This window comes from Cannabis sativa, chromosome X (assembly GCF_029168945.1).
Source record: "Cannabis sativa cultivar Pink pepper isolate KNU-18-1 chromosome X, ASM2916894v1, whole genome shotgun sequence".
Taxonomy (NCBI): Eukaryota; Viridiplantae; Streptophyta; class Magnoliopsida; order Rosales; family Cannabaceae; genus Cannabis; species Cannabis sativa.
In genome coordinates, this window is record NC_083610.1 from 45567511 (window position 1) to 45594644 (window position 27134).

A 27134-nucleotide genomic window follows, 5' to 3' on the forward strand; every position below is an offset into this window, starting at 1 on the left:
TTATTTTAATTTTTTCCTCATAATATTTAAAATGTAATTTACTTTTGTTTGATAGGTATATTTTTTAAGAATATGAATTACAAAAAAAAAGTTAAAAAAATTTAGTACAATTAAAGATATAAATTTTATATAAAATAAAATTTATTAAAATGGGGTGCCTCTAAAAAATTTTGGAGTGTAAATAAAATTTCCCTTTTTCTATTATAAACCAAAAATAGATGAAATTTACATTTATAACCCCAAAAAAGGAAATAAACAAAAGTGGAAACTAAAAAGTTGGTAATTACAAAAATACCGGCTCAGAAAACGGAAACCTCCATTCTCAACCCAAACAGCCGATCCCATCCTTCTTCGTGACCCAGCCGTCCAACCCCAACAACCCAATCTCAACCATTTTTCTTCCAAAACCAGCAAAATCAAAATCTAAAAAAATGTAGATCTCATAGGAAACAAGTTGAATCCCGAAAATCCAAATACAAACGGAAAGGAAAAAAAAAACAGGCAACCTCCATTGATGTACAAAAAAAAACTCAAAAACAACAATCATTGAAAAAAGAAATCGCGATCAGAGGAGAAGAACAGAGTAGAAGGAGAGCTGGAAATCAAAGAAACTCACCCATGATTGAATCAGAAAGAGAATTGAAGGTAAACAAATTTTTTCATGAACGTACACACATATTTTAGTGTAGATTAATAGAAATTTGATATTAATTGATGAAAACCGGATTAAATTGAAATAATAATGAAATATTGATGAAGCTGAGAAAAAAACAACAACGGTTTGCATGAAAATAAACATTAACGCATATAAATAGTTGCTACAGTGTTTTATTCTGAAAACAGTTGTTTACAAGTTGTTTTACAGTGGAATAATAGTTGTTTGGGATCTACAAACTAGAAAATATGAATCTATTGTTATTAATTACTGATTGCTTTTAAAATAGTTGTTTGATAGTTGATTTAACCTATATAAATAGTCGGCCAGATGAAAGTGTTAGATGCATAAGTTATTGCTGGAAAGAGTTGTTTATTGGTTGTTTTGACAGATTAAAATAGTTGTTTGCAACTACAAAAACTGAACCAAGTAAATAATTTACATTATTTCAGGATACGGAACCATTACAAATATTGGTGCAGAGCAATGGGCATTGGGATGACCACAAAAACTATGTTGATTATGAATCAAGTTGAGAATTAATTTCCACCAAATGCACTTTTGAGGAACTAATGAGAATAATGATGGAAGAACTCCAATGCAACCCTGAATCAACACAACTACAACTAAAATATCAACTGAAGGAAGGAGGCCAACCACTACAAATCAAGGATGACAAAAGTCTGTTGTTCTACATAAAGCTATTAACGAAGGATGTTGATTTCACAAGGTACCCATTGTGTGTGAACAAAACCAGTAACACGGCACCACCTAACCAAACAATGGTGTGGAACAATATGATCATGGAATCGTATGACAACAACGCAAAGGCAGAAGACTTGCGACAACACGGAAACAACACGGCAACAACTTCCAAGCAACAACTATCTGCGCAGACGATGGGATCTGCTGAAGATGATACATTTTTCCTAGAAACAGGAACAGTGTCATCAGAATCAACCATACAACAACCAGAAAACAACAGAGAAAAAACTACAGCAGTAGATGAAGATTTCGACTTCACCGACTATGCAAAGCTTGTGGCTGCAGAAATGGTACAGCAACTCGAAAACAACCAGGAAGAAGAAGAGGAAGTGGACAACACAGAAATGATTATCATCAATGACAAACGACATGAAACAATAGAAAAGGGGCAAATTTACAAGGACAAAGAAACATTGATAAGTACACTATGCTACTTTGCAATCAAGAAGACATTTCAATACAAAGTAGTGAAATCTTGCACAAAAGAATACAACATAGTGTGTTTGGACACAAACTGCAAATGGAATTTAAAGGCTACAAAAAATGGAAACACAGAAACATTCATAATAAGGAGCTACGAAGAAGAACACACATGTGCAGTTACAATAAGATTTGGAGATCAACGACAAGCTACATCAAAGTTGATAGCAGATTTTGTAAAACTAAAATTCTTGAACCTGAAAACAAAGTGCAGCCCGACAGACATAAAGACAGAAATGAAAGACAAATACGGAATAAAGATGAATTACATGAAAGCATGGCGTAGTAAAGAGCGAACACAAACCCAGCTACATGAAAATGCTAAAGAGTCGTACAATCTCTTGCCAAGATACCTGTACATGCTACAGAAAACAAATCCAGGTAAAAAAAAGTAAAAAATTTTAGTTCGAAAATAGTTGTGAAAAAAAACGTTGTTTTTGCGTTGTTATTTAGTTGCGTACATGTTGTTTGAAAAAATCCTGTTTGATTAAAATTCAGGAACATTAATTGACATAGAGAAAGAAGATGATGACAGTTTCAAATATGCATTTGTTGCATTGAATGCTGCTATAAAAGGTTGGTCAAACTGCAAACCAATCATCGTTATGGACGGTACATTCCTAAAGGCCGCGTATGGAGGCACGTTGCTCACTGCCAACACACAAGATGCAGAATCAAAATTTTTTCCACTTGCATACTGCATAGTTGATTCTGAGAACGATAAATCGTGGGAGTGATTCTTAAAAAAAATAAAAGAAGCATTCGGGGTTCGAGAATATCAATGCCTAATATCAGACAGACATGAAAGCATCATCAAAGCAACTAGGAAAGTGTTCCCTGAAATAACACGTGGCTACTGCATCTTCCACCTCTTGTCGAACCTCAAAACAAAATTCAAAAAAAATGCAAAGCATTTCAGAGTGCCATTCTTTGCAGCTGCAAAAGCTTACACAGAGTTGGAGTTTGAATTCCATATGAGGGAGCTAGACAACTTGGATAAGCGCATAAGACCGTACCTGAAAAAAATTGGCCATGAAAAATGGTCAAGGTATCATTCAGAAAACAATAGGTGAAAACAAATAAAAAGGATAAAATTAATGACATATTCAGATATTTTAAGTGTTGTATTTGCGATGTTTTTGCGTTGCGTTTGAGTTTTTTTTTTAAAAGTAGAACTATGATAGAAACTGTCCAAATTATAGGTACTCTACCATGACATCAAACATAGCTGAGACACTGAACTCAGCAAATTTAGCAGCAAGGGAAACACCAGTCACAACATTAATGGAGTGCTTGAGGGCACAAATGCAAGAGTGGACATACAATAATAGAAAGGAGGCACAAAAATGCACAACAAGGCTGACACCATCATCTGAGAAAAAACTCATAGGGAACTATGTACAGTCATTGCGACTAACAGTAAGTTGAGATTATCGTTCGCATAAAGTAAAATGAAAACAGTTGTTTTTGCATAGTTTTTTGGTTGTTTTAAAGTTGGTTTAAAACATGCAGGTGAAACCAGCAAACCAAAACCTGTTTGAGGTAGGGGTGTACGTCGGTCGGTTTAGTCGGGTTATAGCATATTTTTATTAACCCAATATAAATATCGGGTTGCAAAATTTAATCGTAACCCGCCCAATGAAAATTTAGAAAAAGTTCAACCCGCCCAATGATTTTGTCGGTTTGGTCGGGTTAACCCGTCCAAACCGTTCTTCATTTTTTTTTTTTATAATTATTATTGTTCGTTTCTAGAATTCAAATAACAAAAAAGTTAAAAAAATAAAAATATATTATTTATATTTCAAGTTAAATAATGCTATAGTTTAAATTAATTTTAAGAACTTTAATATAAGATAAATATAATTGAGTAAACATAAAATAATTGAATAAAATAATAAAAAAAGTGATAATATAGTGTAGATTTTAAACTTTAACTTCAATATCCAAATACATTAAAAATTATTAACTATAAAATCTAAGTTTTAAGTTAAAAATTAAAATGTCCAAACTTTAAATACAAAATAATTTAACTAATAAATGTAATTTATATAATATAAGATATACACTTTTATTAAAAAATATATAAATCGGTTTAATTCGGTTTATTCGGGTTAATTGGGCGGTTTAGAATAATTTGTAAACCACCCAATATATTCATTGGGCGGGTTGGATTTTCATTATATTATTTCGGGTTGAATTTTTTGTCGGTTTATTCGGTTTGGTTTGGGCGGTTTATTCGGGTTGAGCGGTTTGTAAATTTTATTGAACACCCCTAGTTTGAGGTGATAGATGAAGACAGAACAAGAATAGTAAACTTGAAGGAGAAGACGTGCACATGCAATAGATTTCAAAAAGATGAAATGCCATGTAACCATGCAGTCGCCGTCATGAAGGACTTGAACATAAACACATACAACTACTGTGCACAATACTACACATCAAAAGCATGGCTGCAAACATATGAAGAAACAGTATACCCAGTTGGAAACGTAAGAGAATGGGAACTACCAGAATTTTTTGAAGACATCATAGTGTTGCCTCCAAAGGAAAGAATCAAGTCTGGAAGGCCGAGGAAAAGAAGAATGGCAGCAGCTTGGGAAACAAAGAAACAAAACAAGTGTGGCAAGTGTGGACAAAAGGGACATAACAAAAAGACCTGCAGAAGAATTACAGCATAGAAGTAGAAACAACTACACATCAACCAAAAAACAACTATACTAAAACATTTAGAAAAACATACTGCATATTACTATTGGTTGTTACATATATTTTTTATTGTGAATTTTTATGTGGAGAGATATTGATAATAGAGAATTGTTATTATTATCATTAATATACAAAGAACATCAAATATTATAGTTAAATAATTAAATGAGTGGAAGAAAGTTGAAATTAATAAGAAGGAAACAAAACTACATAAAGTGATTAAAATGCAATTTAGTTGTTTGTAAGATGGTTGTAATAAGGTTGTTAATAGTATGCTGTCATGAGTTAAACTGAATATAAAAATTAAAAATCCAAAACTATGAACAAATAAAAAACCAATTTCAATAATAAAAAAAAAAACATGATAGAAACAACAACTTGTCTATGATTATGAACATAATCTGGTAATACAAAAAACAAAAGCTAAATAAAAAAGTACTATTTCCAACAACAACCAATAGATAACTAAGACAAATTCTTCTTTGGACCCTTTGGAGGAGCCTCATCTTCACTATCAATAAAATCCACTTCTTTCATGCGAGCATACTTATAGAACAACACAGCAAGCCTATCACGGTGTTTCTCAACATCAAATATGGGAGGAATCGGTTTCATATTAATGAAGTATTCGGCAAACGATGCCACGAAACAACCACAGTCACTGGAAAACAACCAAAAAACAACAGCATAAAAACTTAAAAAAGGAAAATAACATACAAAATTAAAAAAACACTTGAAAATAAAAACTAAAAACAACTTACTTCGAGGTTTGTTGAGGCAAACCATCAACCTTAACAACTTCGAAAGGGTCTAAACAAACCGGTTTGTTTTCCTTTTTGAACTCATCAAACAAAGCAAAAAAGTGGGGCAACAACACCGCAAATGGCTGACAAGCTTTGATAGCAGCACTATCTTTCATAGCAGTCGACAAGGAGTTGTACATGTACATACGCCTTTTCTCAATATTCAAGCGACCAAGAATCCAATGTGATTCAGTCTCCATATGGATGATAAACAAAACATGATCGCACAAATGCCAAGGGGAACCACATAACATTTTTCTACCTCTGATATAATCAGCAATGGCATGCTGGGCAGTTATCAAAGAAAGATCTTTTTTCTGTGCAATAAATTTTTCATACAAAGCATGAATGGTTTTGAAGAATAAGCAATCGGTGGTTGTGAACTTAACCTTTGGCTCCTTTGCATACTTTCCTTTTTTATGTAGATAATAAAAAATGATGTCCAAATGCTAAACAATAAAAAATGAGAAATGTTCAAAAATAAGAAAATGAATTATATTTCAACAACTGAAAAACAACCAACAAACAACATGAAGAAAACTATAGACTGAAATTTTTGAAAAAAATCAAAAGAAAAAATAAATTAACTTACAGAATTAGTTAAACATTGGCCAGGATATGCAAGCTTGTGGAACCACATCTTGGTTGCAACATCTTCCACGCCAAAACGAAAAGGGGGAACAATCTTATCCTTACCCTTCAAGTAAACCTTGTCCTTGTCATGCCTAACATAAAAAAAAAATAGAATTGAAACATAAATAGTAAAGTAAAAAACAAAATATACAAAAACACAACAAAAGTGCTGAAAATAAACACTTACGGATCTTTCTTCGATCGCCGTCCTTCACCAAGCCACAAGTCAAAATCATTCTCGTCTTTATGTTCTACATCTTCACCAATCTTATCATCAAGAGGACACAAACCAGCCACATACTTAACAACTCCATAACCAGAACCATCTTTAGAACTAGAAATGGAAGAGTCATACTCCATAAACGGAGACGTCAACGCTATGGGTTTCTTAGATTTCCTCTTGTCAACAAGAGGAGTTTCTTCAACGGGAATTGGGTCATCTTCAAGTTCAATGTTAGAATCAACATTGAGACCTGTTGCACCCATCTAATATATTTTTTCCATAAAAATGAAAGAAAAAAGTCAGTGTTAAACACAAAAAGTATGAAGAAACTAAAAAACAACCATAAAAAAATATACCTCAAAACAAACAAGACGACGATCCGTAACCTCAACATTTTCAGAAACTGAAATCTGTTTACTAGAATCACCACCAATTCCATTTGAAGACATCTGTTTATATATGGTATTAAAAAGTAATTAGAGCATGGTTAAAAAATAACAACCTTTACACAACCAAAAAACAACACAAAAGCAACATTACCATAATCTCAACTGCTTTTACACCGGACTGAACAGTAGCCTCAACATCTATTTGAGTAGGCCCGTCATTGAAATCAACGAAATTCTTGATACAGAAAATAAAGGAAAAAGAATATAGAAAAAAAGTGAAGTTATTTTTTTGTAAAAGACTTCAACAACTAAAAAAAAACTACATAACAACTAAAAAACAACAAGTAAAATAACAAGACCAAAAATAATTGCGAACAACATAATCTATAAACATAGCCATCTAAATAACATAATAAATACAAATAAATAGTCTGAAAAATAGTTGCAAATTTTTTTTTTAAAAAAAAAAACTAAAACATAAGAAGAGACATAACAAGAACATAGAATTACAAGACCACTACCTAAACGGACTTACAACAAAATAAACCACACAAAGTAACTAAAACCTAGTTACATTGTCTACTTATCTACCTTCTCCTCACTATCAGTGCATTCATCATCACTGGCCTTATCATTTTTTTCTTTTGACTCAGAATCTTCATCAGCTTGACCATCCTTCTCTTCACCTTCACTACCCTCACCTTCTTCATCACCCATAACATTCTCTTCTTCATTGTCATCAGATTCTTCAGATTCATCTAAATCAAAATCTTCTTCATTACCACTTCCACCATCATCATTGGAAGAGTCACTGCCTTTGTCCTATATTGAAATTACAATTTAAATTAGTATAAAACAACTTAAAAAAAACTGAAAAACAACAATTGAAAAACTAACATACCTTAGCATAAGAATCGGCAAAAACAGTAGAAAACTGTGTCTGCATTGAAGCCATCTGAGCACCAAAAGAAACAAACTGTGCAGACACAAACTCTTTCAACTCAACCAAATCAGATGAAATCTTCTGTTGGGAAGTATGCAACAAATCGATCTTCACCTCCAACCCATCAAATTTCTCAGAAAAAACATCAAGCTTGACAGAAATGTCACTCTGAGCAACAGAAGGCTCTTCGGGAACGGGAACACTCTTGTAAGAGTTGTAGTTAGTGTCAAACTTGAAACTGCTCAGTTTTAAAGCTTTGAACTCACCAGCAGTGGACCTCATATTTGATAGTTGCAGCTGATCAAAAAACAACAAAATGAAAATTTCAATTATGAAGATTATTAATAATGAAAAACAACATAAAAACAACTACTAAAAAACCAAATTACAACTAGCAGATATACCTTATCTTTGGAAACATAAAAAATAGTAGTCTTCAAAACTTTGAAAGTAGGCTGACTATTGCATGTCCACTGAATGATCCTTGGAATACGAGAGTTTTCCTTTTGGCAATACTTACCTTTCATGTACTTACAACACTCATAGAACCAAATTTGAAGAACATGAGGACAACCAATCAAAGTGTAAAAAACACTCGGCCTCTTTCCCGAACTCCTTGCCTTCCTAACACCCTCAACCCAACTGTCAAGCTTACCCTTCAATGAGGAAATAGTCAGTTCAAAAGAACTCCGTCCCCAAGCAAATTCATTGTACCTCCCACTATCTACAACATCTAAAATAGACTTAGGTACATTTTTATGCTTAGTCCCACTAAGAAAGAACCATTCTACAAAATACAAAACTGCCAACTTCACAGCATCCTCATCAGAATCACCCCACCTCTTGGTGGTAAAACATTCCCTAACAGATTCCTTAGTGATAGAGGACGAAGTTGGCCAATATTTTTCAGAAAGACTATTAACGTCTTGCTTAAAATCTAAAACACTACAGTCACCTTCACAGTCTAAACCAGTAATCAAAGCAAACTCCTCAATGCCAAACCTAAGCCTAACACCGCGTATCATTACCCACAACTCAGCATCATTAGGTTGCTGAACCTCCCGCAGCAACAACCCATGAAACACTTGCGGTTGAACTTTAAAATCAGGAAGGTTAAGGAAATGTCCAAAACAGGTTTTGGAAAACATTTCAAGCTGTTCATCTGAAAGACAAGACTTAATGTTCTCTATCACCTGGAAAGTAGCAGTCGAAAAGGCTTTCGCAATGAAGAGATTCTTCTGGTCATAAATATAATCCCATTCCTGTATCAATTGAAACAAAATAAATCAGGACAAAACAAAAAAACTAAAACAGAAACAGAAAACAAATAATAAAAATAATTTTTTTTTTAAAAAAAAGGACACCTTAGGGGGATTTTTCTTTGGTAAGTCAAAGCCTTCAACCTTCTCTGAGGTCCTAACATGGACCTGCAAAAAAAAAGAAATACAAAGTAAAACATAAGCAACAAATCTGAGATACAAGAACAAGGCAGATATAAAATGTAGTAACCAAAATACAACCAATACAAAACCTAAAAACAACATTTATGAAACCCTTACAGTATGATAAACGTAAAAGATAAACAACTTTCAAAAAATACAGTAACAACACTATCACAACTTATATAAAAAAAAAAGTTATAAAATGGTTGTGAATACTAAAATTATCATAAAAAACCCAAAGAAAACTAACAATTTTATAATGATCAACAACAAAAACAAAACTAACAATAAACAGATAAACAACTAAAACTATTAACAACACTGTAGAAGCTCGTTGTTATGAAATTTCGAAAATGCTACTCGATAATAATATTGTGATAAACAACCGAGAAAAAACTCACAATAAACATATAAATAACTAAAGAATAAACAACACTGTAACATCTTGTTGAAAATGAAATTAGTAAAATGCTTCTCAATACTAATATTGTGTAAAACAACCGAAAACAAACTCACAATAAACATATAAACAACCAATGAGGAAATGCATTAAAAAACTGTAACACAATACGAATTGAACTGTGTAATTTTAAAACAACCAAACAACAACTGAATAAAAACAAGAAAACAACATCAACCACAATACATGACAGAAATACATAAAGAACAACAAAAAAACATAAAAAAATGATGATAAACACCTAAATCAGTGACCTAAAAAGCTGATGTAAAAAAATTAACTCAATAAAATTATACCAAGCAATTTAAAATTACCTTCGATTTAAGTTTAGGCTTTTGGTCCTCAGCATGCACTTCATCCTCAAAATCAGAATCTGAGGAAACCTAGAACAAAAAATGGGGAAAACTTTAAATCATCAAATGTAACACCACAAATAGAACAACCAGAAAAAAACTAAAGAAAAATTTAAAAACAACTAAAAGAAACTTACATCGCGTGCAGACTTGGAAATTTTTGCTCTCTTAGGCTTAGGAGCATCGACCTTAACTGGAAGGGCTCTTTTCTTAGTGTCCGATGTCTCTGGAACATCACCCACTGAATTTTTAGCATTTTTTTTAACCCCATCTTAGCTTCGACTTTGGAAGTAACAGTTGGAGGCTTCTTAGATTTTTTAGGGTGTTTCTTCGCCGGAGATGGTGATTTCGAACCACTTCTAGTGGTTGCCATTTATATAGAAAAAAAATAGGGGAGGATGACAATGTAGGTTGAGGAAAACGTGGGTGAGGGCTTGGAGAAGGTGATCGTGGGAAGAAGAAATGGGTTAGGGCTTGAAAATGGTGATCGTGGGAAGCAACGGTTTGAAGACGAGAAGAAGCAGAGAAAAGAAAAATTCAAAAAAAGAAAAAAAGAAAAAAGGAGTTATGAGGTGGCGTGCGTGAACGTGTGTAAGGAAGGAAGGAAGGTAATTTTGTAATTATGAAACTTTTTGAAAAGTAAAATTGAAAAATGAAAAAGTTAAAAAAGTTTAAAAAACCGTGTGTTGACAAAAATGTAAAAAAGATGCCAAATTTGACATCAGGTGTAAAAATCTCATTTATATATTATTCCCTATCCTCCTTAATTGGAAAAGAAATAAAATTTTAATTTGAGACTACATTCTTGTTAAAAAAAATGGGTAACTAGGGGTGAAACTTTTTATATTTTATGTACGCATCAATTAAATTTTACGGTTAAATACCAATTGGGATGGGATTGCCACTATGAATATATGTGTACATGTGACTAAAACTTCGAATCTAATGAATATATTGTTGGGATTTTTCAATATAATTTTATTTGTTATTAATAGAAGATTAAATGTCATTTATGTTTACGTGTATTTTTCATGTTTATGGTTTAATATACAATTTCTGTTAAATTCAAAACATATAGTTATTCACAATTACAGTGATGTCAACACAGTGGATGGTAATTATGATTATATGCTTCAAAAGATAATGTCACATGATTCATTAGTGTACTGAATTTACACTGATGTGATAGTCAACGATAAAACTTACTTATACCTTGGATAAGTGTTATGTTCTTTCCAGAACATTGACAAAGTATGCTAGAATCGGATGTATGGAGTATGCATTGGACTGGGACCGATATTGATCTTGGTAAAGAGATTATAATCTTACCGTTGTATCTTTCTAAGTCAATATCAATGGTTGATCTTAGATCAAAAGATCTTAATCCTTATATGGTTAGGTTCGATCTCAAGAGTGTTATTTATGTTCTTAGAGTTATTCGTCAAAGCCTACCAATTGGTTCGGGTCACACATACATCTTGGGGGCATGATAGTATAATTGAGTGGGAACGCTAATCATAGATTTAGAATCTATAGCTTCTACTTGGACATAGAAGTGAAATGATAATTTCCTTCGAGCTTGGCTTAATAGAGATAAATAGAAGCGCTCTTATTTCAGTAATTATATTAGTTTACTGAATATCATTTATAGGAAGTTAAGTGTTTTAAGGATAAAATACATTGAGAGGTGAAAACGATAAATTTTTCCCTACTCGATGTAAATCATCTATAGAGGATCTTTTATTATTGGGATTAGAACGATGGATAATTTCATAGTGTATCTATATCGTGGAACATATAAAGCGCTCTATATAATTGAGAGTGCAATTCTAAATCTATAGTGGTGCAAGCAGGAATTTATAAGTTAGGGCATTTACTTAAATTCTAAATCTGCTTATTGGAAGCTCGATTATATAGGCTTATGGTCCCCAAACTAGTTGAGACAACTTCTTGTAGGACTCAGTTAATTGATTTCAATTAATCAATTATAATTTCAAAATTAGACTATGTCTTATTTATAAATTTTCAATAAGCAAGGAATTAATTGTGAAGAAAAGAAGTTTTAGAGTTTATTTGTTAATTAAGAGACTTTATGAAGTCTTATTAATAAATAAATAAATGACAATTTTATTTGATAATTAATTTTAATTATTAAATAAATAATTTTGACATTTAAATGATTGAAATTAAAAAATATGACATTTGTGAAAGAAAATGATAAATAGTTGTATAAAATGACAAAATTCTAATTTAGTGGGGGCCACTATGTGGCCAGCCACTTAAGGTAATTTTTGGCCAATTTTTATCATTTTTTTAATGTCATATAATTTAAATCTAATCCTAAGTGAAATAGTATAAAAGGAATAAGATGATCTCATTATCGAACTAATGACTCATAACCTAGTTTACAATTTGTCAAACAACTAGAGAGTTCTTGAGACCTCTTCTTCTTCTTTCTTCTATATTCGAACCTCCTTCATTGTTCTTTAGAAAATTTCAAGCCTCTTAGTGATTGAGTACATGCCCACACATAGCAAGTCTAGTACTCAATCATAGTGTCTAAGACTATGAAGAATCCAACACCTGAATGAGAATCGGATTCAGATCTTGATAATACTCTACAACAGAAAGAAACAAGAGTTAGAGATCTGCGTGGAAGGAGTCATTTAATTCCGCTGCAACCAACAACTGGCTTCAGAGCCATGGTAATGATTTACTTTCATGAAATATGGATTTAAAACAATGTTTGTGTTGATTTGTATGTGTTCATGTTAGTTTATATGTATATTTGATGATTTTACTATAATAAATAATTTAAGTTTTTATAGAACTCAATTTGAATTTTTTATGAATTAGCTATGATTTTTTGAATTTGAGTGAAAATATCCCAAAATTGGTGCACACGTGCGCGTGCAGAGGTTGAGTGCACCTCAGTCATGACCGAGGTTCAAACAACCTCGTGACCGAGGACACTTGGACAAATCCTGTCCGAAGGCGCTGCTCACGTTAAGCTTACTCAGCCCAACAGGCTGCAATGCAGCCTCTCCCACGCACCAGACTCCCCTTGCGTGCGCGCAGGGAGTATGCATCTGTGCCATTTTTCCCTTTTGTGATAATTTTTTATTCAAAAATTATTTTTCAGTGAAACAAAATTCAAATTTTGGTAGAATTTTGTGTAGAATTTAAATTTTTAAATAAAAATCTAATTATCAAAATAAAATTAATTTTTATTAATTTTTAATTAATTAAAATTAGTTTTAGATATTAGTAGCCTTTGAATTTGAAAATTTAACTTTTCCACAAACTAGCTTATGGTTAATTTTGAAATTTTTGATTTTTTTTTGTTTGTTTTATTTATTTTAATTATAAGTTCAAATATTACTTATTTTATTATTAAAATTTGAAATGATCTTATTTTGATATTAAAATACTAATAAAACTTAGAAATAATCTAGTTAGAATTTCAAATTTCCTAACTATATCAGATTTTTAAAATTTGTTATTTTTAAAATATATTTTCTTAATTTAAATTATAGGATTAGAAAAATATTAATATTTGACATTTTATCTTATTAGATATTTATCTTAATTTTTTATATTTTTATCAAAATAACATAAAAATTTGAAAAGTTGTTAATTTTGGTTTGAATAGAAATTTTAGGGTTTTGTAACCATAAAATTTTCAAAGTATTTTGTTTTATTTAAAGTTTATTAAATAAAATTGATGATATCTTAACCATCAAAATATTCTATTTTGAAATTGTTTATTTGTTTTATATTATTAAATTATAACATTATCTCAATTTTAAATTAAGATATTATATTATATTTTTTTATTAGATATTTAACTAATTTAAATTATTTAAATAAACTGAAAATTACTCAGATATTTGAATTTCATTTCGAATTTTAGATATTTAGGAGATTTGTTAGATTTCAAATATTTTCTAACAACCTAAATTTACTTTCCAGATATTTGTTACATGTTTGTTTTGTTTGTTTATTTATTTATTTAAAAAAATAAAATAAATCTATTATTTATTTGATCTAAATTGTTATGATTAACTTGTTGACATATTTAATGAAACATTAGCACAAAAGACATTAAAGACATAAAAACCATAAAAAAAAATAGTGTAAAAAACCAACATAGTCATCAAACTTAAAAATATTTTAAAAGATCTATTCGTACTTAATTGAGTTTTAAATTATAAAACAAAAAAAGCCACCATACAAGGCATAACTATCCACCAAAACCAGCACTACCAACCCTAATCAAGATACAAATTAGCCACCATAAATGACTAAACAAGAGTTAAACAAAAAAAATCCATTATTTTGTGGTATATTATATATTAGTCATCAAATAAAACTAAAAAATAAAACCCTTAATAAATGGGATATGGTCACCACATGGGCGTTTAACAATTAAAAGTCTACAGCGCCCAAAGTCATTTTTAATTAAGTAATGAAAATGATGTACTTTTTTTTCTTGTTAAAAACAACAATAATGATGTATTTTTCAAGAAAGAAAATATAAACAATAACAACTAAACTACAATAATAATAATTAATACAATAGACATTACTCACACAACATTATCTTAAATTTGGCTATAAATGTAAGAGTAATACAACATTATTTGATCATCACATCCATCAAGCTAGAAATAATTAAAACACATTAAACCCTCTCCTTCCTTAATTAATAATATTAAAATTAATTAAGCATGGGTAGTAGTACTAGTAGTAACCTAGTTTTGATGATGATAATGATCTTATTATCTTGTGTTTTGTCATCATCAAATAATGTTGAAGTTGAAGGAGTAGAGAAAAGTGTTCCTTTAAAGGATGGTCTCTCATGGCAATTCTATGCAAAATCATGTCCTAATCTTGAGTTCATTATTAGAGAACAACTCATCAAGATCTTTAAAGATGACATTGCCCAAGCTGCTGGCCTTCTTCGCCTTCATTTTCATGATTGTTTTGTTCAGGTACTTACATATTTAAAAATAGGAAAATTATCTCATATACTATTTTTTTAAATTTATGGTAGTTTCCTAGCTATTTGAATTTTTATGTACAATTTTGTAAAAATGTAAAAAAATCTATTTTGAAGGATTAAAAAAAAACCCTTAAGAGTATGTTAATAATAAGATGTCTTCACCATTTCTTTATAATAAGTTACTAGTATAATATGTAGTACTAAAAATAGAGTTTTAACCCTTTAATTTAAGAGGAAATTATACTCTATCCTCACTTTTTGTTTTATATTTTAATTTTTACCTTCATTTTACTACTCTTTAATTTATACATACTTTTATAAGTTATATTCCCATTATGTGCATTAAGAATTCTAATTTTAATAAGTTTTGTGAGGTTATATTTGGTACTTTGATTATAAAAGAGGGTATTTATCAATTAAAATTATTTTAGAGTTATATTTGGTTAATGTATAATAAAAAATGGTAGTTTTCAACTTATCCCTTTAATTAATCTTGGGATCTTCCTTTTACTCCTAATTATTATTTTTCTATAAATTTTAGAAAATTCTATTTTTCTTTAAAAAAAAATTTATAATATTTTGAGTTTCATGATGTATATTTTTATTTTTGTATCATGAAATTTATTATTTTTAATATACAAAAAAAAAAAATAATAACTAAAGTGATAATCTTTTAGTCACAACATAAATTTCTTGTGACTAAATATTATTTTTAGTCAAAATAAAAAGTTGTTTGTGACAAAACATAGTATTTAGATATAAATTGTTATTAATTTAGTTTTATTTATAATAAATATTGTAACTAAAAATGTATTTAGTGACAATAAATTATAATTTTTGTGACTAATTAATATATTAATTATAAAACTTTTAGTTATAACATAAAAATAATAATTTATAGTTAGTCGTAATTTTTATAGTGACATTAATATGTGATGAGTTATTAGTAGATATGCATATAAACTCTCTCTATCTACAAATATGATGTAATTTACATGCATAAAAACCATATCTTTATATGTATATGAATGGAATGTGATAATTGGAAGCAATTTTGTTTGATTCTACTTAATACTTATGTCACGGAAGATAATACTTATGTCACGGAAGATATGCCTAGATTTAACTATATTGAGTTATTAAATAGTGAGATAGGGTTGTTGATAGTGATCATGACATGAGGAAGAAATAATTAATGGCTGGGAGTTACATGTGTGGTGTGTGTAGGGATGTGATGGTTCGGTGTTATTGGATGGCTCGACAAGTGGGCCGAGCGAGAAGAACGCACCCCCGAACTTGACCTTGCGAGCCAAGGCCTTCAAGATCATCAATGACCTTCGAGCCATAATCCACCAAAAATGTGGAAGGGTCGTCTCTTGTTCTGATATTACTGCTCTTGCTGCACGTGATGCTGTTTTTCTGGTAAATCACAACCGTTGAAATAAGATCTAACAAAAGAAGTTTAAATTTTTTATTTTTATCAAAAATATTAATAATTATGCACATTTTATACATTATTTTGTGAATTTAATATAACATATTTTGTTGTTTTTAGGGATGTTATTATATATTTAAATAGGTATGACCTATATTAATGGATGAGGGTTGGTAATGTTCAAATGTAGTTGGTGATGTTTATTTAAGTATTAAAAAATACTAATTAATAGAGTATGGAATTGGTGTGGGTAAGGGAGGGACCAAATATTTTGGTCCAACTTGTTTTATAATATCTAAAGATTCCACTTTAGTCTTACAAAGTGGTTTCTAATAATGACTTAATATAAGCTTAATACTTTTTGTGCAATTTGGTTTATTTTATGTACTTGAACTTTTCAAGTTGATTCTTACTAGGTGCCCTTTTGATTTAAAATTATATTAACTCTAATGACCCTAATTTCATGTTTAAATCATATCTAGTATCAAACTCACCAATTGTCTAAGGAGTAGATGTGTCATAGCTTGTCAAAAAGAACTTATATCAAATTATGTCATAGTATTTGTTAAGGGAGAAAAAAAAACATATTTAGTTAAACCTAGTAGATTATTGTACTTCACAAACGTACTTAATTTTCACCATTACAAGTAAATTAAGTGTTAATTTAAATTCAAAGTAGTTGTATAAATCATACAATGATAATAATTATTTATATTAATTTTGAATATTATAATTAAGTAATATTAAATAATTTCTAATTGCAGTCTGGTGGTCCGATCTATGCTGTGCCACTTGGAAGAAGGGATGGCCTAGAATTTGCGACACTGGAAGTAACCCTAGCCAACCTTCCACCACCGACTAGCAGTGCCAGCGCTATCGTTGACCAACTCGCTACCAACCAAAAGCTCGACCCCACTGATGTTGTTGCCCTCTCAGGTGGCCACACCATTGGCATTGCTCATTGCCCTTCCTTTGGTGACCGCCTTTACCCTAACCAAGACTCCACCATGGATCAAAACTTTGCCAAGAAACTCAAGGGTGTGTGCCCTAAAAAAGACACAGACGCTTTCACCTTTCAAGATATTTTAACCCCCAATATCTTTGATAATAAGTACTATATCGATCTCATGAATCGCCAAGGACTTTTTACGTCTGATCAGGATTTGTTCACATTTAGTAAGACTAAGGAGATTGTGAAGAGCTTCGCTATCAACCAATGGTTGTTTTTTGAGAAATTTGTGATTGCCATGACAAAAATGGGGCAACTCAACGTCTTGACTGGCAATCAAGGTGAGATTAGGGCGAATTGTTCGGTTAGAAACCCTCAAAAGACAGCTTTCTTGGCATCTGTGGTTGAGAATGGGGAAATCATGACAAACTTTTAAGATGTTTTAACTCTTTAAATTATGCATATTAAGTGTTTTGTAAAAAGAAAAAGAAACTTAATGTTGTTTACACATATGTTTTATGTTCAGTGTGTGAATGTGTGTATGTTTTTTTAATGAACCAAGAAAGTCTTATATATCAATCAAACTTTTACAACCTATCCAATACTTGTATAACATAACAAGTATGCTCTTCTATTTACAATGAATCAAACTATTCTCTATCTATATGGGATATCTTTTTAGGCATATATAATCTTGTTCTAGTCTTTACATTCTCTATACCATAGTAGCCATACCCGTTGCATAAACTTGCTTTTAGAATCTACTTAACCTTGCCCGATTTGTCCACCTTATATTAGTTGAGATATTGTAGTGAGTTTTTTGTGCCATTGCAACCAATTTTTAAGCTCCAAAAGACACCTAAAACTACCTTGACAATCAAAAAATAAATGTTCAACAGTTTCATCAATATATTCTGCACACCTAGAATCATGACATTTATTGAACTTGGCCAATGTTCCTCTCGTTTGTAGTCTTCCTAAAACAACCAACCAGAAATTAAAACTATTCTTTGAGGTTTTAATCTACTCCAAATCATATCAAACTAATAATACTTTGGTTGATTGGATTCTATACTTCCTTGAAGAAGTTGCTAACAATTAGTTTGGGTCTTGAAATGCTCTTTGGCATCCACTACTCTCTTCCAATACCAGTTGCTTGATGGTGGAGCCTTGTAGTGCCACTAATCTTTGTCTCCTATGTATACACTGTGAATCCAACACACCCATAAGTTGTCTTGCTTTGTGGCAATTTTCCAAACATATTTCTCAATTGTTGTCGCATTCCAATTTGTTGAGAATCATGGGGTTCCATCTCAAAACCAATTGGCAATGAGTGGAGTAGCCCATGTTCTTATATATGGCTCAATACTTTCACATTTAATCCATGTGGGACAATATTCTCCAATATCTCCCCTCAAGATGATGGCTATTTTTGCTCACCAATCTTGAATCACCTTATCATAAGTAGTGCCATTTGCTCGCTTATTTTTTTTGTTTTGCGGCTGGGAGTTCCATTTACTCGCTTATTTTTTTGTTTTGCAATTGGGAGTTCCATTTGCTCGCTTATTTTTGTTCGCGGCTGGGAGTACCATTTTGCTCGCTTGCGGCTGGCTAACTCTTTGATAGGTGTGGATCGAAAGCCCGCTAGGGATATTGCTCTGATACCATGTTGAGAATCATGGGGTTCCATCTCAAAACCAATTGGCAATGAGTGGAGTAGCCCATGCTCTTATATATGGCTCAATACTTTCACATTTAATCCATGTGAGACAATATTCTTTAATACAATTAATAATCTTTCTGAAACCTAACCCCCCTTCTTTCTTTGGCTTGCATACATCTTCCCAAGACACCTTACCAAGCCCCAAAAACTCAACTGCTCCTTTCCAAAGAAAAGTCCCTACATATTAAATTAACTTTTTGTATGACTTTTTTTTTGGAAGTATCATGATTTGTGCCCCATATGTATGAAGTTGATCAAAGTGACTCTCCCTTCAAATGAGAGATTACGTGAACTCCAAATCTTTATCCTTTGTTATTTTCTCTTCTAATAACTCACTTTTAATAGGAATACCCAAGTACCTGAATGGTAGCTTGCTTCTAGTGAATCCTGATACTTTAATTACTCTCTTGATCACTAGTAATAGGTTTTCCCATTATTTATTCACTAATTGAAATACATCCTCATCTATCTCGGGTGGTGCTTTCTGGCTTTTCACTGGAGCTTCTTGAGTTTGCACTTGAGCCTTTCCCATATCCACTTTCTTGGCCATCCAAACTTGCTTCACATTTTCACCTTTTTTGCATTCCTAAGTTGAGAGATCAAAACCATAATAATTACCACACAAAATCTTAGGGGTGAGCAAAAAATCTAAAAAACCGACCAAACTGAATACACCGACCGTCCGAACACCGAAAAACTGATACCGAAAAAATTAAAAACCGAAAAAATCGTCTTCGGTTAAAACCGCCTTAACATGGTCGGTTTTAGTGTCAATGACAAACCGACCGATTAAACTGAGAACCGACCGAACATATATATTATATATAATATATATTATTTTTGTACATATTTAATATACAGTTTTATTAAACTAGTTTTACTTATAACTTTTTATTTAAAGTCTCAATTATTCATTACTTTATTTAATTATAGTTTGATGCATTTACATATTATGTAATATGTACACATTCATAAAATAATAGAAGTTTTTTACTATAACTCATTACCATATTAATAGCACAAATAATTTAAACAAATTTAAAAAAGTTTATTTTACATTATTTATTTAACTAAGAAAGTTTTATTCTTAAATTATATGACATTTGATACAATACTCTATTTTTTTTTAGTTTTCAAATAATTATAACAAATTTAAGGGTAAATACCATTTTGGACCCTGTGTTTTGCAAAAGTTACAGATTGGACCCTGTGTTTTGTTAAATGACAAAATAGACCCTGTATTTTCTAAAATAGTAAAAATAGGACCCTGAGTTTAATTTTTGACAACTTTTTTTTAATACAACCAACTTGAAGACAATGCTTAATACGAACAGATACAAAAAATGTAAACAGTTTTGCCATAACACTTTTAGATCGGATTATAATTAAACTTTATTTTGACAAAAAAAATCAATTCAGGGTCCTATTTGTACTATTTTAGAAAATATATGGTCCATTTTGTCATTTAACAAAACACAGGCACCAATTGGTAACTTTTGTAAAATAGAGGGTCCAAAATGGTATTTACCCAAAATTTAAAAACTTATTTGTTTTTTTTTTTAAAAAAAAAAGAAGTTCGGCTTGGTCTTAACCGTGAATTAAAACGGTCAGTTTTTTTTACATTTGTATAATAGTCGGTCGGTTTTCGAATTATAATCATAAAAACCGAAAACCGAATTTGGATTTTTTGTGTATAAAAAACCGACCAAACCAACCGTTGCTCACCCCTACAAAATCGACTTTCACTCATATTTCACTATGACTTTTACCTCTTTATCTAGTTTATTCGTGAAAGAAATCACATCAGGAAAATCTTGACCCATTGTGATCTCTACCAAGACTCTAGCATAGCACAATTTTTTTTTTGTTTGGGTGATTTGACATGTCTGCAAAAGATCTCAAATTTGACTCATTATCTTGAACAAAACCTTTTGTCCCCAATATATAAATTGGGGTTGACCTAACATCTTCCTTTTTAAATCTAAATCGGTCCCAAAGCTTCATTATATATATATATATATCTTTACATATTAAAAGTGCCTATCTAACGGCATTTCTTGGTTTAACAGAATATACCTTAAAAATAAAAGAATATTCTGTTAAATTTAACGATGTTAATAGGTTTGATCTCCCATTAACAAATAAACCCAATAATTAAACCAAAAAATTAAAAAATTTTTTTTTTTTAAAATTAAAAAAATCATCTTGAGATTTCAATTAATCCGTAAACGAATCTCTCATCACTCAGCCCTCTCTCACTCACTCTCCAATTTTAAAAACCCTAATCGCAAAGAAGAAACATTAAACAAACCAACTCTGTTATGAAGAGACGCTGCTACAAATACAATGGCTTCCAACTCTGTTAAGTTTTTTTAATATTTTTAAGCTAACGCTAACGATCCACCTAGAAAAACAATGATTCACCTCTCTTTTCAAACATCCATCCACCTACAAAAAGCGTTTTTTTTTTTTTTTTTCCAACAACGATTGTGAAATTCAAGAAAAATCAAAATCACACACTCAATTCAAATATGAATTTGTCTTTCTCCAATCGCCATTGAACTCCTCAACCACGGCTTACAGCAATGAATTTCTCTTTGATTCAATTCCCAATACCAGACCCATACCCTAACTTTGAGCACCATCAATGGCGGTCACACGCGAAGACAATGTTTACATGGTCAAATCTCGATGTTGGTGGGCACACATTCGAGGAGCGAAACCTATTCTCCGTTGCTTACAAGAATATATGGTTGGACCTCGCCGTGCCTCGTGGCGGATCGTCTCTTCCATTGAGCAGAAGGAGGAGACTCGTGGTAATGTCGAACACGTGTCCACCATCAAGGAATACAGGTCCAAGATCGAGAACGAACTCGCCTCCATATTCGATGATATTCTGGATCTCGCTTGAGAGAAAGCTTGTCCCTTCGCCACCGCCGCTGAATCTAAGGTCTTTTACACGAAAATGAAGGGTGATATCCACAGGTACTTCGAATTCCAAAATGGTTCGATTGAAAGGAGGCCGCCTAAAATACTCTTCGCCTACAAGGCTGCTAAGGTTAGGCCTTTTGGTTTGATTCGATTCATTTCATTTGGATCCATTCACTTTTAGTTTTTCTGATTTGATTTGATTCATTTCATTTGGATCTATTCACTTTTGGTCAATCGAATTCCACCTCTGGTCATGGGATGTTTTTGAGATGTCAATTTATTTATTTTGCATCATCTGAAAATTTTATTTTAGACGATTGTGATACATGAAATGGATTTTGTAATAATGTGTAGGTAGGAAGAAGATGTAAGGAAAGGCTATGATGTACTACTTGAGAGAGGTTCCACCTTGAGAGACATGGCATCTCTCTCTTTTGAATATTCGATATGCCTTACCGAAACTAATTAAATGGTCGAGTGCATAGCTTTTATGCTTGTGTTACTTTATCTAATTGAGGATAGCAGCATAACAACTTTAATTGACCATAGATGGTGTTGTATTGCTCTGTTTAATTTTGCAACCATATTCAATTCATATCATATTAGTACGTACAACTCACATCTACATGGATGAGGATGTTTACATGCAATAAATATTTTTAGTCTGCCATTATTTCCTTCTCCTTTTCATTACAATGTGATTCTTAACAAGAAATGTCTCTCTCTCTATCTTTCTAGGGGTTAACTCATTTTGATGAGATTCTACAAGAAAGCAGATGGTATCATTCTCTCTCGTGGAAATTTGGGGATAGATGCGCACGAGAAAAGGTCGGCTTTTTTGTTGCGGCTTTTGCAACAAAGGTGTCAAAATGAAAAAGAATTGATCATGCCCTTTAATTAATGTTTTGAATAAGAAATAAGGTATACGGTATGTACATCTCTATATGATGAGATGAGAAAGTTATTTTGAATATAGATGAGTGCATGACTTTGGTGAGTAATACAAAAAACCCGAACATTTACTAGCATGGCTGAATGAAATATATGATGGTGCACAAAAATAGTTTCGTACTTCAAGAAATTGATTTCAGTGTTGTCCCTCAATTTCTTCTTCCAAAGTTTTTACGAAAAAAATTGTGACAAGAATTCTTGAAAGATTCCCTGATCTTGATTAATATGGTATTAAAAAAATGTAGTCTTTGATTTGAAATTTCGATCATAAATTACATAATTTTTTGCTTTTTTTTTCAGTGCTTAAAGAAGTATATGATGAACTGTGACTTGGTAAGCTAACTTTCTTTCTCGTTTTTTTGGCTTCATTTGGTTACATATGTTTTCCCTTGATTTGTTTAATTTTTTTTGTCTTTATGGGGATGTAATTGACTCTTCTTTGATGGGTTCTTTCTCTTTATTTTATATCCCTTCCTGAGGTAGCATTTAAAAGTTAGTTTGACATAGTTTTCTTTTTTCTTTAATACAGATTTATGACTTTGACCGAGATCACAAAGATGTTGGAGTTGCTCTTTTCACTACTAAATATTTTGTTGTCCAACCGCCCTTGCCCAACGCAAAGTTAGATATGCTTTTATCGGCATGGAATCCTCCTTCGAGTTGGGGAAAGTATGAACATTTTTCATAACCAATACTCAAAAATGGTGCCAATAACTATTTTCAATTGATCGGTTATTCTACATCTTTTTCTTTTCGTTTCTTTATTCCTTTCTTTTGTCTTGATTCTTTCTTTGAAAGCAATCGGAGTGTAGATATTTTGCATAAAAAAAAAGGTGTAAATTAGAAATTCTTTTGAAATTATGTGCTGTTAAATTTCATTATCTGTTTTAGTTCTTTTATTATCTGTTTTTGTTAGATTCTTTTATTATCAAAGATCTATGATATACTTACTGTATATATTTTTATTTTTCCACTTTTAAAAACAAAAAACTGATTAAAAAAGTGTTACCAAACGACACCATAGCATAAGAAAAAATAAGCACAGAAACGAATAGCCACTTAAATCTATGGTTAGTCTTTACCTTTATCCAATAATGAGCCACTTAGATTATGGTTAGTCTTTTCTTTCTAAAACCTTTTTTTAATAGGCTTAAGATTTTATTTAATATTTTTTATTTTTCCACTTTTAAAAATAGAAATCTGATTAAAAAAGTGTTACCAAACGACACCATAGCATAAGAAAAAATAGGCACAGAAACGAATAGCCACTTAAATCTATGGTTAGTCTTTACCTTTATCCAATAATGAGCCACTTAGATTATGGTTAGTCTTTTCTTTCTAAAACCTTTTTTTAATAGGCTTAAGATTTTATTTAATATTTTTTATTTTTCCACTTTTAAAAACAGAAAACTGATTAAAAAAGTGTTACCAAACGACACCATAGCATAAGAAAAAATAGGCACAGAAACGAATAGCCACTTAAATCTATGGTTAGTCTTTACCTTTATCCAATAATGAGCCACTTAGATTATGGTTAGTCTTTTCTTTCTAAAACCTTATTTTAATAGGCTTAAGATTTTATTTAATATTTTTTTCTTCTATTTTAAGATCGCACATTTTCTTTAATTTTCGTTACATAATATTTGCTTAAAATTTTGCAAAATACATATATTGTTCCTCTAAATTCTCTATAAGTAGATAAAAAATATTATTTTCATATATTGTTATGACTTATATATACACAATTATATTTTACTAACCAAATATAATAACACAAATATTATTTGAAGAAAACAAATCATTCACATAATCATACTTAGTTACAGAAATGAAAGAAAAATAAAGAACTAAACTTTAAATAAAATTAATATTTACGTGGCTCGGCACGTAATTTCTACCTAGTATATATATATATATATGTTTCTTTATCAAAAAAGAAGTATCCTCTAGCTACCACTTAATCTCTAAATTCCAAAGAATAGAACCGAATAATGAATACCCCTTTCACTTGGTTTCTAAGGACTCGTTAAGAACGTCGTATTAGGTCGTATTGTATTGTATTATATTGAATTGGATTATATATCATATTTTTATATAATACTATGTTAAATTTTAATTTATACTAAAATATTATATACTTAGGTGTTATAAAAGTTAATACTACACATAGTTTTACATAAAAATATTGCATAAAATACAATTTAATATAATACTATAAAATTACAATACAGTGTAATACGACGTACAAACTCTCGTTTAGTACGTCGTATAAGAATCGTATTGTATTAAATAATAAATAACACTATGGATGGATAAAACAATATATTGTATTAATTATTACGATCAAATTTTTTAATATATGTATGTTGTATTATTTAATACACAATAAATGGTCCGTATTAGCTTGTATTATAATATTTACAAAGGATTTGGGGTCAACACCAATCTCCGACTCGGACCCGGGACCTGGACCCGGACCCAGAATCGGACTCGTAGTTGGTGTTGGGATCGAGTGTATTAAAAATATATTATAACTTTATACAATCAATTAATACAAATCAATACTTAATATTATATTGTATTGAATAATATTAATAAAATACAATATAACACAATTCAATATAATACAATATATTATAATACGATGTAACAAACCAGCTCTAAATGTGTTAGGATATGCATGATAATCCATATTTTGTTGGAAATTGAAACTTTTTGTTTTGTTTAAGTGTTTGTATTCAAAACTAGTATCAAATGAGGTTTTCATTGGGTTATTATTATAAGAAAAATTAAGAATAATTATTCATATTGACTCAAAAAAAAAAAAAAAGAATAATTATTCATATTAAATCTAATTCATTCTATTTTTATTTGTTTCGTTATTCCCAACCAAACACACTCTAAACTCCATCATAGCTTACGAAGGCCATTATTGGTTCTTTTAAAATCAATTTTAAATGCAATATTATTTCATGTGCAAATAATATATTGGTATTTTTGAAAATTTATTGTTACTAACCTTCACTTGATCCTAAGCAGGCCAGTGAATAAGACTCTGGGCCTGTATCAAGCCCAACAATCTGAGATTTTATTTCAAACACGCAGAAATATTTATTTTAGTAAGGGGTAAGTTAAAAAATACCATTTTTATTAATCAATTGATCAAATTTTCCTCTAATTTTATATTTAATTGAAACATACCTCTTTTTATATGTAGTGTACCCAAAATACCTTGACATAAGAGAGTCACATGGAGAGTATCTTGAAGTGACAAGGACAAAATTGGTACAATGTTTTAAAAAAGAGGTAAAAATGATAGACTTTAAAAAATAAGGCAAAAATAAAAGAGGACAATATAAAAATGGTATAGAATGTAATTTCTTCTTTTTTTTAGTAATGCGCATTTTTGGGATGGAGCCCGATGGGGATTTTCCGTCTAAGTAGGGAACGGAATGGATACAGGAATATCATTTTTTGTCCCTGAATGTCAAACAAAGTGGGGACGGGGAGTAATGGGGACCCGTAGGTGTTTGTATTTTTTTTAGTATATTAGTGTGTTTTTTATAAATTTTTAAATTACATTTTGTATAATAATTAGTACATTAAATATTAAATAGAGGTGAAATATTTTAATTTTTATGTAATTTAATATTTTATATATTTAAATTTTTAAAATAAATTTTATTTTTAGGATCCTCTGTTTCGTTCCCGATGAGAAATAAACAGAGATGAAAGTTAAAATCCTTAAGTGTCGTTTGCTAACATTTTTGTTTTCTAATTTTTTAATCACAAAATAAAAGTAAATTTTTTGTTTAAAAAAATTTTGTTTTTGAAAAATAAAAATGTGTTCTGTAACTACTTTTATTTTTCAATTTTAAAAATAGAAAACAAAAGTGTATTCTGTAAAGTTCATTTTTATTTTTATTTTTTTTAAGTCGGGTCTACGTCTGAGGTCAGATCCGGGTTTGGGTTCGAGTCAGAGGCTGGGTTCAGCGCTAGGGTCATGAGGGGGATTTCGGTCCGAGTCTAGTCGGAGTCCAAAATATTAATTAAGAAAAAGAAAAACTGTTTAAAAAAATATTGAAAGTGATTTTTCTTTTTGTTTTTAAAATTTTGATTCTTAATTAAAAAATAAAAAAGTAAAAACAGTTTTATAGAACATATTTTTAAAAAATATTTTTACTTTTTTAATTTTAAAAATAAAAAATTAATTAAAACAATATTATTAAATTACAAAATAAAAAACTAATTAAAGAAGTGTTATAAAGCATAAACATAAACCCTATAA

At 30.6% G+C, this 27134-nt stretch overlaps 5 protein-coding genes across 7 annotated transcripts; 4 read left to right on the forward strand and 1 right to left on the reverse strand.

Moving 5' to 3' along the window:
* Positions 1-1239: 1239 nt before the first annotated feature.
* Positions 1240-2637, forward strand: LOC133032222 (uncharacterized). The gene is made up of 2 exons (XM_061106096.1): positions 1240-2281; positions 2399-2637. Exons 1-2 carry the CDS (start codon positions 1240-1242, stop codon positions 2635-2637), a joined length of 1281 nt encoding a protein of 426 aa, XP_060962079.1.
* On the forward strand, positions 2022-4836 carry LOC133032811 (uncharacterized). 2 transcript variants are annotated; one of them, XM_061107329.1, is made up of 5 exons: positions 2022-2281; positions 2399-2969; positions 3103-3319; positions 3413-3442; positions 4183-4836. In XM_061107329.1, exons 2-5 carry the CDS (start codon positions 2875-2877, stop codon positions 4576-4578), a joined length of 738 nt encoding a protein of 245 aa, XP_060963312.1. In that variant the 5' UTR covers positions 2022-2281; positions 2399-2874; the 3' UTR covers positions 4579-4836. The 2 variants fall into 2 exon arrangements, with proteins under 2 accessions (XP_060963312.1, XP_060963313.1); XM_061107330.1 differs by having other exon boundaries at positions 2022-2969.
* A 106-nt stretch (positions 4837-4942) lies between these two features.
* On the reverse strand, positions 4943-7880 carry LOC115702582 (spore wall protein 2-like). Of its 2 annotated transcripts, XR_009685403.1 has the most exons (3): positions 7556-7880; positions 6230-7476; positions 4943-6134 (listed from the first exon to the last, which is right to left on the reverse strand). XR_009685403.1 is itself a non-coding variant. In XM_061107331.1 (2 exons), exons 1-2 carry the CDS (start codon positions 7877-7879, stop codon positions 7234-7236), a joined length of 567 nt encoding a protein of 188 aa, XP_060963314.1. In that variant the 5' UTR covers position 7880; the 3' UTR covers positions 4943-7233. The 2 variants fall into 2 exon arrangements, 1 of the variants encoding a protein (XP_060963314.1); XM_061107331.1 differs by having other exon boundaries at positions 4943-7476.
* A 6523-nt stretch (positions 7881-14403) lies between these two features.
* On the forward strand, positions 14404-17834 carry LOC115708249 (peroxidase 12). The gene is made up of 3 exons (XM_030636472.2): positions 14404-14846; positions 16085-16279; positions 17057-17834. Exons 1-3 carry the CDS (start codon positions 14583-14585, stop codon positions 17675-17677), a joined length of 1080 nt encoding a protein of 359 aa, XP_030492332.2. The 5' UTR covers positions 14404-14582; the 3' UTR covers positions 17678-17834.
* A 3777-nt stretch (positions 17835-21611) lies between these two features.
* On the forward strand, positions 21612-21875 carry LOC133032223 (14-3-3 protein 3-like). The gene has a single exon (XM_061106097.1). The coding sequence runs from the start codon at positions 21612-21614 to the stop codon at positions 21873-21875; it is 264 nt and encodes an 87-aa protein (XP_060962080.1).
* Positions 21876-27134: the final 5259 nt, after the last annotated feature.